Source organism: Alosa pseudoharengus, unplaced genomic scaffold, assembly GCF_046254945.1.
Source record: "Alosa pseudoharengus isolate Yale_2024_CS ecotype anadromous, Long Island Sound unplaced genomic scaffold, YU_APseudo_1.1 YU_APseudo_1.1_scf_3, whole genome shotgun sequence".
Classification (NCBI taxonomy): Eukaryota; Metazoa; Chordata; class Actinopteri; order Clupeiformes; family Clupeidae; genus Alosa; species Alosa pseudoharengus.
In genome coordinates, this window is record NW_027468718.1 from 23,237,281 (window position 1) to 23,251,328 (window position 14,048).

The 14,048-nt window shown below is 41.2% G+C and overlaps 1 protein-coding gene across 2 annotated transcripts in view; it reads left to right on the forward strand.

Annotated features, from left to right (window-relative positions):
- The window catches only part of LOC143100433 (ephrin type-A receptor 6-like), a 105,591-nt gene that overhangs the window by 43,560 nt on the left and 47,983 nt on the right, over nucleotides 1–14,048 (forward strand). Inside the window, exons 4-5 of one of the 2 annotated variants that reach the window (XM_076263608.1) lie at nucleotides 11,375–11,530; nucleotides 13,447–13,786. In XM_076263608.1, the coding sequence (XP_076119723.1) occupies nucleotides 11,375–11,530; nucleotides 13,447–13,786 (496 nt within the window). The remainder of the gene's footprint in view (nucleotides 1–11,374; nucleotides 11,531–13,446; nucleotides 13,787–14,048) is intronic. The other variant, XM_076263609.1, reaches the window with a different exon arrangement.

Consider the following 14,048-nt stretch of genomic DNA (forward strand, 5'->3'; position numbering starts at 1 on the left):
GAGTGTGCTGTCTTCTTTCTGTTTTCTCTGTGGGTCTTTTTTCAGTTTCAAACATTTATTTCTGGCAGATGGTTGCCTTATCACAGCACCTACTGACTGCTGTCAGGTTCCATGGTCAGCATCCAACTGGATCCAATAACTATGGTAGCCTATTCAGTGGAGCAGCACTGGCCAGTAGCCTATATGAATGGGGAAGGCATAAGATATGGGAGGTTGCTAGCTATGTTTAAGTTGATGAGTTTTAACACCTGGACCAACCTGAATGCAAGTAAAGAAAATAGAGAAGATACTGTATATGAAATATGAAAATGTAAAAATAAATATTAAGAATACCATAGTTATTATTGTGTATTTACAACATTACATTTGTTTACTGCTGACAGAACATTTAATTAGACTACCTCTACCCAAATCAAGCATTGTTTATTCAGGGGAAATTGACTGGCCATTAAGCTCTCTTACAGCAATGCCCTGAGTTTACAATTCAAACAAAAATAAGGTGCTGGACAGAGCGGCACATACTCATCTGTCAAAGGGCAACAACATTGTGTTTTTTATGTAACTCTGCCAGAATATGTTAACTTTGAGAATATCCATGCTACAGGTGTACCCCCAGGTCTCTGCTGATATAGAAATATGTAGGCATAATCTGGAGCTCTTCCAATAAAATGAACATAGATTTTTTTGCAAGATAGATCAATCAGATTCAAGTAGCAATGGTTTGTGATTGCCACGTGCATTTCTGTCAGAGAAGAATATATCATCATCCAAAATCTGCAGTGCATTGGAAATTTCAGTTTAGCGCAGGAGTTTAAAACAACCCACCCGGGCGGAATATTGTCTATCATCACTTCCTCCTTGCCGACCTTTGGGAATTAGAAGTAAGGTACTATGGAATATTTTTTAAATTGATGATTTACATATTCATGATTTTTACATTTAGACCAGTGTCATTGATTCAATTGAATTCTGGCTGGTTGTCAGAATAATCACAATAATGAAAGTTCCCTTTTTTTATTTCTTTCCCCAAAATTCCCTGCTGCTTGTATAATTTTTTGTCTTTTATCTCCTGTGCTTCGTGTCATTGTAGTTTCTCCAAAATAGATTTTCAGTTCCTCATTCATTAGCGGGGGGGGGGGGGGGGGCCAAGAATCTGGTCTCAGCCAATTATGTGGGCCCTGGCCCAGCTCTCCCACTGTAGCGCAGGACATGAAGTTTGAACTCTGTAATCCCAACAAGCTCCACAGCAGGAGGCTAATCTCTCACTGAATATAGGCTGGTGTCAACTTTGAGGACAAGGCTGGGTTCATGGACTTTTCATGAAAAAGTCCAGCACTGTACTTCACAGCAGAGGACAGGAGTTATTCTCTACAGAAACTTTTTGCCTCTGCATTTTAATTTGTTTTGTTTTGTAGGGGCCATATACAGTATGTGTATTTATTTTATTTATCCTTTGTTTTTCTGTGTTCAATATTAAATATGATTATTCTCTACTCAGCTACTCATAGCATTCATGTTGTAAAAGGCAGAACTAGTACTCTGGACACTGCTCTACTTCATGTCACTCCTAGTTTCTGTTTGTGCCAAATGGCTGTTAGCACACTTTACTCTTTTTGTATGCTTCCTGTTGAGATTCATTTCTAGACAGGTGGAACTGAAAGACTGAATCAAAACCCACATTTCCTTTTTTTTCTGACCCTGCTGATATCTTGATATCTTGATATTTTGTTGCTGGGGACGTGTGATTGGAGGCCTTTGACTGCTGAGCTTTTCTGATGCTAACTATGGATGTTAGTGCTCAATAAAATCAACTTACACGATTATTCAGAAAACAAACTCTACAATCCCACTCAACACAAGCATGTGCAAGAAAATCCCACTGTTAGTCTTTTCTAATCTTCATTGATTAAAAGAACTGCTGGGTACCTATGTGCTTCTGTTATATGGTGGCAGTTAAGCACCTCTGCGGGTTGTTCCCTCGTTAAGCCTGGTGCATTTATCAAGTTAAGGTCACTGTGTTTGAGGACACAGTCTGCCTGGAGATACTGACTGAGGTGTGTGTGTGTGTGTATGTGTGTGCATTGTAGTTCTTTACACTTATGGTCACATCTCCATCAGCCAATGTAAATGATTTTCCCTCTCGGAGGGAATGAGTCCTTCCTTCCCCAAGGCCAGTGCTGGGAGGTACGGCCAGCATCTCTTTAAACGCTTTGCCCTGACAGCCGACACGCTTGACAGTCCTCATATGACAAACTATGATAGGCAGCCCTCTCACTGAGGGGGCATTTAGCGCCGAGATGCCAAATTGCACACCACGCCAGGGTCCAGCTGTGGAAGTGACAGATTTAATTTGGTATCTGGCGTTCAACATGATTAAAGAGCCACAGGAAGCATTTTCACATGAGCTGAGTTCAGCTGGCCATTTCCAGACAGACCACATGCTTGACCAGTCCAGTCCTCATGCAGAGGACTAGTGAGAACAGGATGCATATAAGGAACTCTGTTGCACCTTTAATAATGGAATAATATGATTTACTTCAACTCAGGGAAATTAGTGTTATCTTTTAAATTCCCTATGTTCTATCTGTAGTAGCTATTAACTAATTACGATATATGTTTATTGAAATATGTGTGGAATGAGTGATATCGCTTTAGTAATTGTTGTATAACAGCATTACTATAAATTAATTAGTCCATAAATTATTAATATAGAGATCAATTTGAGGAGAATACCATGCGTAAGTATAGTGACTTCTCTTTTACGATCAGTAATTTACATTTCAGAATTATTTTAAACAGAAACATTTAAAAATTAGATTTTGTTCAGTGCTAAAACAGCTGAGGCATTGAAAATGAAATTGCATGTGTGCTCTTGCATGAGAGTGGAGGATTACCCAGGGAGTAAAGGAAGAATTATTAGTTTCTGTTACACAGAAGACCAGCAGCAGACTCATTGTGCCATAAAGCTGTGTAACTGTACCACCAAGACATTACAGATGGCTTGGGGTAACTTTTTCAGCGTTAACGTATACAGTATCTTATATTAGTTACCAGCTAGTGTCCAACATATGAATGATAAGTGTACTTACCATCATGAGAAAAAGTCTTTTTGATGTAATGCCTCAGTTTTATTGTCTTGTAGTGGATGTTTACAAGGCTGTCGTGCTGGCACAGCAGGATAAGTATTGACCTAACACACAGCTATAACAGCAGCAAAAGGTGGTGTAAATCAGACTGAAGCACTGAACTGTTGGGAGGGCTTCTATTGTTCCATTGCACATTCATAAAGATGTCAAGCAGTGATTCCAGTGTCTGAAACAGCACTGAGATTTGGACAAATAACTATTGTTACAATGGTGATAACTATTATCCCACTTTTGTGATCAGGAAAAGATCCGTTTCTATTTGCTTATTTATGGTTTGTAATATGGCAGATATAAATCTGAAAGTGGCTGTGTACTGGATCCGTAGGGTGAAGTGTGCTTGTGGACAGGATCCCTAAAGACTCAGGAACTGAAGGTGATGATGAGTGCCTCTTTCCACTACAGTTTTATGAAGCATAGTAACACCTGCGCAGTAATAGTCAAGGCTGGAAAGATAGATGTGGTGTGGTTTGATGAGAAACTTAAAAACCAACAGACTGATTGTAACCAGACAGAAATGCTCTATGACATATTGTGCAAGACAATTACTCAACTTTGTGGGATTTTTTAGCATGGGAGTAAAAGAACCTTAGCAATAGTTATCAACCTTCAAGAATATAAACGTATGCATTGCGCAATGATGTGATGAAGATAGAAAGTAAAAAATCAAAAGAAAGTAACTAAATTGTGACTTGATGTTGTGGCCTGTGTGGTCGTTGTGGCCTGACATTTTTGTCAAACTTGTTTGGGCTAAATAAATTCCCTTACAATCTGAGCTGCCACAGTTGCAGACATAATTGATTTAGCATGTTTGTGACTGACAAAAAAATGTACATTTTTTGTTTACCTACTTCTCTCATTCATTCACTGTGTCAATGTGTCAGTTATAGATGAGAATTTAAATCAAGCCCGTAGCTTCAGGCTAGACTGGAGCTCATTATTATTGCTAGACTCTCACAGGAGGAAGATGTATTTGTTTATAAGTGTTTTGCTCTACTACATCTGGTTTCTGGGCCCCAAACTGCATTTGGTCAGTGATGAAGAATGCAGATCCTTATGTCAGAAATTGAAACGTGCTAAACTACTGGTTTAATCTTGAACAATGTGTTGTATTATATTATATTATATTATATTATATTATAAATATTTTTATAATATCCATTGTGTAATCTTCATCTTATGTATGTCTTTCATACTGAGTTGTAATGAAGTAGAAGTATGGAATAAATGGAAGTACTCAAGTACAAGTAGCCAACATTGTACCAAAATACAATACTCTCCACCCCTGCATTTTTTCTTATGGCTACAGTTGCCATCACATTTGATGCCAGAGGTCCGCAATTGCAAACTTGCCATTTTGATGTGCGATGACTTAAGAAATGGTAATACTACAACTCTAAGTTAAGTGAAGAAAGAATGACCTAATATGCTTCTTTTCCAAACAACATTCCTGTGTCCTTCCCTTCTTAATATTTATTAATTACTTAAAAGTCATCTAACTGGCTCATGTAGACAGTTTTAGAGGAAGGTTTGCCTTCATTCTAGTGAAATGTTGTAACCATGTGTTTGCCAGTTTTATTTCATATCATAATTGCTTCCCTGAAAATGCGTTCATTTCAGATTGTGGGATTGTTTTCATAATTTTTCCCTGTATTTGTCTAGCCTCTTGTAGTAAGTGTTTCATCATATCAAAGTCAACTACAGAGATTACATTTCAATTACATTAAGCCCAAAAACATATGGAAATCCTCAAAGCATTGATTCCTACAGTCAATATCAAAGCCAATCATACATCATTGAGCTTTTCTGTCATATAGCTGCATATTTAATCACATTCATAATTGGTTGTCATTTTTCATTTCAGCACCTATAGCAGAAAAGCTTATTACATGACTTCTCCACATGTGGTTAGTAGATGTCAGAACTGAGGTGCTAATTGAAAAAAACTAAATTGAGCCCATGCAGAGGATGCTGCATATACAGTATAAACACCCCCCCCCCCCCCCCACAGCCTCCATGCTCCTGTGCTGCATATACAGTATAAACCCCCCCCCCCCCCCCCCCCCCCACAGCCTCCATGCTCCTGTGCCTGCATATACAGTATAAATCATTTTGTCAAATAGTTTTATATGGCCTTTGTTCCTGTGGTTTTTATATATCTTTGACAGCAGAAACCATGGTTTTAATTTAATAAGATTGTATGAAGCCTTAGAGAATTTAATAATTTTCTGAAAAGTTTGCAGTTAGAAGTAACAACTCTGGCTCATGTAATCTCTGTTTTCGTCAGCTATTGTGCATGAGGTTTATGGCAATTTATGCAAAGGACTACAGCCGCGTTACAGTGTTAAAATGAGCTTTATGGTTTTTATCAAGTAAAAAGAAAATGTACAATATGTCTTTGATTTGTAGAAATAGCAAAGGTCAGAGGAGTTCTTGGTGAATTGCCATATTTACTTAGAGGTCAACTGTTTTAAAGAGTCTACAATCTGAATTCATTGTAAGATATCAATTTTTTTAATGTTTTTTGTCACTGTAGTGTTTACCTCTGAGAAAGGGTTTTATGCAAATGTGACCTCTTGGAAAGATCATTTGGACTCATTTAATAGCAGCTCTGAAGTTCAGTAGTCATCAGTCATGTGGAAGGAAGTTGTGATGAGTCACTGCCGTCCTCATACCAGCTTATTATCTGTTCATTAAGTTTGTTTTGCCATTAGGAATCTATACACGTTGCATTCCCTCGTCCTGGGTGGTAAATGACTTACAGAATCCGATAATTAGAATCCACACAAAGAGTGTACCAAATGGATTGATAAACATCAGATGGGACAGTGTGGCGCTGGATGAACGACACACAATTGAAAACCCTACCGTGATGTTCAAATGGTATGAACAAGCAGCCACAGACAAGCGGCACCTCACGCAATTCAGTACTTTGATGCCTACAACCCTGCCATACACACAAATGCATATAGAACCATCCATGCACTGAGTTAATCATTGGTAACTGTCACATCAGTGTTTTGTCTGTCCTACTAAAGAGAGCACATGTCTTTAACAAAAAGCTGATTGTCACTTCTAGAGAGCATACAGGCACATTGCACAGTACAATGCTCAGGAGAGAGGTTGAAGGGGGAATCATTTTAGACATGGACTGGAAAATGGATTTGCTGAGAATAAATTGTGCAGGTGAGGGATAAAATGAAAGGAGGAAACCAATGCATTGTAGTTTCCCCATCCTAACTCCAGTCCTGTCATGTGGCTGTAATGTCAGTGATGTCAGCGTAATAGTGCATTGTCTCTATGACATTGGCATGCACATAAAGCCTCACGTTTAGAGCTGCCATTTCCACCCACATGGCCTTTTTCAGTTATTGTAGGATTTTATTTGAACATTATTCTCTATCACTATGGTTCCATAAAACACTGCAGACTGAAAGCTTTACAGTTCTGTTAGCCCATTTAGCCAAAGAGTCTTTAGAGCTCTGTATTTCTTAAAGGACCTCTACCATCGACCTCTCAAAGTTTCATAAATTCATTACCACACATTTCCTTAGTACAACATAAGCCAATGTGAAACTGGAAGGATATTACAGGATTATCTAGGTGCACATTGACTTACAAGGACCAAGCAATTATTCCTTGTAAAAGTGAGATTTAGTGTGATTAAAAAGGTGCTAGGTCAGTCACTACCTGATTTTTCACATTTGAAAATTGCCCTTGTTTTACCAGAGGTATGATTTCTTTTTTAGGATGACACATTGCTTCATTTGCATACTTTGCATTTTGGCAGTTTTTATACAGGATGAAGCCAACCTGAATAAATACCAACAGACAGCCACTATGTCCTAAAAATGTATTGTTGACAAAAAACGTTGTCCATCTAATCAGTACATGTTAATGCCCGTGTGGTTCCTCTGCTGTGGATTGTAGCGTGCACAATGGGGTAGGTGTCAGAACAGCACACACTCAGCTGGCCTTCAACTGGCTTTGGCAGCTGACTAGCACCAGTGGACATCAGAAACTGTCCATGGTTCTAACTCCAGTCAGAGATACCACTCAACAACAGGATGAATGCATTCCCTCTAGTCCCAGATAAAGTAGCCAGATATACCTTGCTGTTAGTGTGATGCTCACCTGTTTTCTGATTATCCAAGCGGCATTTCTACTTTTTGGGGTGTTGGGTTCATATTGAAGAGTTGTGCAAAAGACATTATTTTAATGCAGCTGCTGGTTTATCTACAGGAAACATTGCAGATACAGCAATCTTCCTGTTGTATACATTCTGCTTGAGTCTCGAAAACAAGGGGTTGTCTCAATTTCTACAATTCATGGCCTGTTTTTCCGTGTCAGTGTTGTTCAGGTAAATGTTGAAATTCAAGTCCAAGTTATTTCAAACATTAGCCGTCACGAGGAATCAACAGATATCTATTACTTGTGTGTCTGGGTCTCAAAATAGCATCCACTCAGAGGTCATTGTGAACTCCAATTGCTCTCTTCACAGTTACAGCTAATTGGCCCTTAGAGCTTGTTTGGCTTGAATCTTTCTACAGAACATCACTGCACTGGGTTCCACTCATGCTGTGAGGCTGATGTGGAACAGTTTTATGTGGTTCTATTTGTGTGGATAATACATGCAATCACTTGTGTTTCTTAAGAAAATTAATCTTTATTTGTTAACAAGTAGCCTATTTATCTTTAATTGTATTGGTAGACTCACCCAACATTAATCTCCATTTGTGTGATCCAGTACCTCTCTGTTGATCTGTCGGCTGCTCTTTGCTCCCTTGTTCTTTGCAGTATTATTCTGATCAAGCGGTAGAAAAAGGTATACATACATTTATGCATTTGTTTGTTGGAGTATCCCAAATCTGATGTTCAGTGGTCAGTTCTGGGTTAGACAGCAACTCAAGCAGACAGCTGGCTGCTGATAGCTGAGCCTGCTTAACTGACTGCCAACCACTCAGGGTTGTGTTTCCCAAAAGCATCATTCAGTCACTACTGGTATTACTGTACACCATAGAGAAGCGATCATTTTAACACTCACTTTTTACCATGATGGTTGCTCAGTGGCACTTCTGGGAAATTCATCCCAAGTTAGCACCTCTGTTAGTATTTGCTCACAGTACACAAACTCCTCTGGTCAGTTAAATCTCCACATCTAAACTAGCCCTTATCAGTGAATAGGAGCAAAATCGCTTTGGATAAAAATGTCTGCTAAATATCTTTAGCTTTATCTTTAAATTTAGCTTTAACCTTTGATTGAACTGTTTCTGAGTTCTTGGCGATTATTATGACAGGTCTGCACATATATTACACCCCTTGGACGAGCATAGTGCTCCTCCTGATGAACTTTGGTCAGGAAAAAATGCTATTGCCCTGTAGCCCATTCCTGTGCGTGGTGAGAGATGTGTAAATCATTCTAGTTTCACAATGTCACAATGGATAATTCTTTAAGACAATGCAAATCATCACTTACACATTTTAAGAAACGCTTTACTGGTTGGCTTAGTTTTGCTTCATAGATTGCATTAGAGTGTTATTGTGTATTGTGCGTACCTGAGGTTCATAAAATACTGTATGCTGCTTATTTAATGGCTTATCAAACCCTTAAAACCCACTATAAAGGGCTGAGATTTTAACAGTTTTTTATGATATTTATTGATTTCACTTCATCTTATGTCTCTAATGGAGAACAGATCATTACAACACTGCAACATATGGTGTTAAAATGTCTCTATAACATCCATGGTGTATTAGGTCTATGTATAATTAAAAGTAGACAGAGAGCCTGCTCAGATGTGTTGAAATAGTCTTACTGGTCTGAAGCAGGGTAGGCAGGCATTGTTTTACCTGAGTGGTTTGTATTTGTATCACACTGTGCTTTTCATTATGCTAATCTATTAATACCTCTTCATATTTTCCGTTGCCAATGTTGACCATGTTTGATTGAAGGAAATGAAAAGTTTTCTTTTCTTCTAATGCTGAAATGTTTTTTGTTGACCATTTTGGCATTGTGTTCTATGACAGTCTTCATGTAATTTTTAATATATAGCCCTGATAAAAATGTATCTTTACCTAAATAAAATATCAGAACACAGCCATAGATGTCTGATATGTCTGTATTATGGATGGCATATATTATTCACAGATAGTGAAACCAGCCTATACAAAGCCAAGAAAACTAATATGCTGTGGAAGTTTTCATCAGGGAGAGGAGATAGGCCCTTTGTGCTGTGCAAAATTGAAATTGGGCCATTTTCAATATGCGATACTCGTAGGATGCATCCCACTGTGCTATCTCATCCACCCATCTTATCACGCTTTCTTTGATTTCAAGAGCTGAACTATTCTGCAACATTTGTTCATGTGGTTCTGCAAGTAAATGCTGCAGAATTGTGCTTTTCTTGAAATTGTTGGTCGTCGGCGGCATCGGAGAGGAGAGAGAGCTGTGTCACATGGGAATGCAATTCTATCATCTCCCCATCAGTGAGGAGGAGGGGGAGGAGGAGGAGGAGGGGGGGTCTTTGGCCATGGGAGTGCGCTGAAGGGGAAGGACAGGCCTGCTGCCGAGCTGCAGACACGAGAGATCTCCTCCCATCTGCTGGGCTGAGGGGCCGGGTGCTGTCCAGGGTGCTGAAAACCTTCCTGTGGATCTCACTGCAGCTGCCTTGCTGCTGCTGCTACTGCTGCTGCCACTGACAGTGGTGGGGGTGTGCTGCCTCTCTGGACTGGGGTTCTGGATTACTTCCAGAGCTAATTAACCTTCGGAAACTCACACAGAATTAGCGGAGCCCCCAGGTCAGCGAATTATCCTCCCCGGCCAGAGTCCCTTATCCCTCCCCCCCTCCACACACACACACACCCCTGTCCACTACAGAGCCATTTTCTGTCTGGTTATTGAGTGCAGGTGATGTGGCAATTGCACCTGCTGGATACGTTCCAAGTCTTTCGCAGCCAGTGTTTCTTTATCCATGCAGATAGACTCTTCCTGTGTGTAGTTTGTTTTATTTGTATTCATTATATATTTAACTGCGAACAAGGTCTTCCTACCCATAAGTTATACTCCTACCCATATGATTATGTAAACATAAAAGCATGGCACTATATTTATGGAATTGTATGATGCACATTTATATTGTTCTGAAATGCTGTGCAGACAGAGATATTGCTCTTCTTCAAATGAGTCTGCTGACGCATTGACGTGTCCGTTGCTTTTGTTAAACAATACTTCAATCATCTGTGTGAACAGGTCATCTGAGGGTCAGTGCACAGCCCCCAATGACTTTATAAGATGGCATTGAGAGAGCAAGTGAGTGACAGGTTTTGGATCAAGGCCACCAGTACAGCAGGGGTTAATGGCATGCCAGCCTTGTGCTGGAAGAGGGGATGTCACTCATAATATTGATAAGACCACATTGTATGTCATTGCCGCATCTAATTGGCGTCATTTGTTGTGAGGGGGCACTGAATCCAGGGCTTCCCATTTCTGAGCCGGTTAATATATCAAAGGGTGAAAAATTTGAAGCACGAAGACACTCAGTGTTTCAAGGTGAAGCCCTCAAATCGCTCAGCTTGTGTTACCTTGTTAAATCGATGTTCACTGTGACAGCTGGCTGAAGTGGAATTGGCTAAGTGTGTGTGGGCCAGGGGCCTTTGTCTCAGGATACATTTGAAACTTATCAGCAAGGGACTGGAGAGGATTTGAAATGCCATTTGTCCCTCTGACACTGGTGCTTTGAAAGCGAGAGCAGGGAGACGGGGAGGAGAGGCCAGGGGAGCCAGCACTTCCATCACCTTCGTTTCCCTCACCTGACATGAGGACGGCTGAGGAGCAGATGCAGACTGCACAGATGCCAGCACAAAAGACCAGCTCGCAATTATAACAACGTGATTTCTGTCAACATGATCTGCTTAGCGTGTGATAACACAGCAGCTCAGTTGGGAGGGGAATTTGCATCTTTTTTAACACAAACATTTAAATACTGTATGTCTCTGAGTTCACACGTTGGAGATGAATTTGTAATGCTTGGGTGGTTCGCATAAACAAGTGGTATACTTGTAAGACAATTGAATAGTCATATAAATTATTCATTTAGCATTATTTCAGGAGCAAATTGACCGTGCTTGTCTGTCATTTTTAGTAGACTTTTTTAATAGACTGACCCCACACATTTCAAGAAAGGTTTCATTTCCTGTCAAGAATCGCTTACTCCTGTTTCTTTCCTTTTCAGCTTGTCGGCCAGGCTTCTACAAGGCTTTTGCTGGGAATATCAAGTGTGCTAAGTGTCCCCCACACAGTTACAGTTATGATGATGGGTCCCAGTTGTGCTACTGTGAGAAAGGCTACTTCAGGGCAGATAAAGACCCCCCCTCAATGGCATGCACTCGTAAGTATATGCTCTGTCTGTGGGGCATTTTCAATAAAATGTTGTATGGAAAAGCTATCATTTCATGGAATCAAATGTGTGGATATTTTCAGTGTGTTTCAGTTTAAGAGGAATGCTCTTATTATTCATCCAAAAGTTTCAGAGGGAGGTTAAAAGTTGAAAGAATTTACTCAAATCCAATGTTTAGTCCCATCTTTGTGAATGGTCTTAAGAAAACCATTTCTGTTGGCCAGGATGAGATCTTAGATCTCTGGGGCCTGCAACCATTGCTTTTCAGATTAAAGTGCTTATTGTGCAATCACTGGCAAACAATGGAATGTTTTATTCATCATATTGAGACTGATTAGCTTTAGAAAATATACAGAAGGGGAGAAGATATTCTAGTGTTAAAAAGTAGTCACAAATGTTTGTTGGGACTACATAAATGCATAGTATTGCTACTGTGAAATGTACTGATCAGTACACTCTATGGCAATTGGGAGGACATTTCTTAAATGAGTTAGCTCTCAGTTTCCTAATGTTTGTTTGTTTGAGGAATTTGGCTAAACATCCGGTTAAGAGGTGGAGGGCTTGATCACATACAACGTAAGGACATCACATTTCAGGAACAGACTTATTTCTCTACCTCACTGTTCTGTTACCATATCTTCATTAATTATTCACAGCACATCGCTATAGCTTAACATCTACGTAATGGCTTAACATTTGCAAATTGCCGCTTAAGTGGAATAATTCATTGTCAGTTGAAAACCCCACTTGAATTGCCGTGCAGATTGATGTAAGGATTGCTGGGTAGCGTGCAGGGTGACTGGTCCTCTGTGTCTTGGTGACACTCCAGGGTAATATTTTGTCTTAAACAGTAATGATTGCGAGTGCGCCTTGAGAGCCTCTCATTTCATACTGGCCAACAGGACACGCCTGACTAATTCATGCTCTGCCACTGTCATTGAGCTAATAATCTGTTTGATTAGGTAATGAAACACTTTGTTCAAGTCAAATCGAAGTGGACACAGAATTGTCCCGGGTGGGGAGGTGGTGGTGGGGTGGGTTCAGAGGACATGCAGCAGCACACTTCACAACCGCCTCCCCCCCCCCCCCCCCAAGATAGCAAAATGCAAAAAGGTCATTGTTCATGGCACATCATTGAAATGTACCCTCAGTGGTCATACTGAATTCAGTCCCATGTAACCAGCACACCCAACAGACTCAGGGTTTGGAGAAAAAAAAAGTGGAATGATCTAGTGTTTCACATTCATGAACAAAGGTAGAAAAAGCAGCCATCTGCAGGCGTCTCTCAAGATAACAATCTCCATTCTGTGGCAGAATGGGAGTTGATTGATGGCGCACGATTGTGGCGCGAGGCTATCAGATGGAGAGAATGGGAGGCAGATAGCATGGAGCACTCCAGCTGAAAGGGAGCGGACCGACGTGGACAGAGGTCTCGCCGGGGGAGGAGGCGCACTCTCTTCTCTCACACCAAAGAGCCGCTCACAAAGGCGCGTCAGGCTGAAGGGAGGCTTTATTTAAGGAGGACAGTGTTGTTCGCACCACTGTGTGCTAGAGCAGTGCAAGGGATGCAGCCCATTGTCTGGCCAACTGCACGGGCTGCTGTGGTCAAGAGCCCACAGGGCTTTTAATGTGGCCGTGCTAAAAACCTGTTAGCAAAATGTCATCATAAAAACTGTGTCATAGGTTAATTGCTTGTTTCCAGGAGAGAGAAAGAGAGAGAGAGAGAGAGAGAGCAAGAGAGAAAGAGTGAGAATATGTGTGAATATTCCATACATTTAAAAAATGTAAAAGTGAGAAATTATTCATATAAAAAAGGATGCATACAAAATGATTAGCATAGTAAACACAAAATTATACAGTATAACCCAGACATGATCTAACTTGGTTCCTCTGTTCCCTCACCACAGGGCCTCCTTCTCCCCCGAGGAACGTAGTGTTCAACATCAACGAGACCTCTCTCTTCCTGGAGTGGAGCCCGCCGAGCGACACGGGCGGCCGGAAGGACTTGACCTACAATGTCCTGTGCAAGCGCTGCGGGCCAGATCAGCAGCACTGCGAGCTGTGTGGGGGGGAGCTGCGCTTCGTGCCACGCCCACAGGGCCTGACCAACGCCTCCATCACCGTGCTGGACTTCACCGCCCACGCCAACTACACCTTCGAGATCGAGTCCCAGAACGGCGTGTCCGACCTCAGCTCCTTCCCCAGGCCTGTGGCTGCCATCACCATCAGCACCGACCAAGGGGGTGAGTACACACGCTGAGGAGAGAGGCCCTGGGTGTGGAAGAGACACAGAAGCCGAGAGTGTGTCAGTGGTCTGGGGTTTGTTGTTCAGAAAGTTGTCAAACCAGGAAGGGGAATTAATAAGTGAAAAAGGATAGTGCTTAGATGGAGAGCAACTCTGCTCAGGGCATTTGTGGGTGGAACCGGAGCTCTCGTCACTGCTGGCAGTCAGGCTCAGGAGCCCCCTCTGAGCCATCTCCAGTTCACCTGCCTACGTGTGCAGCTTCTG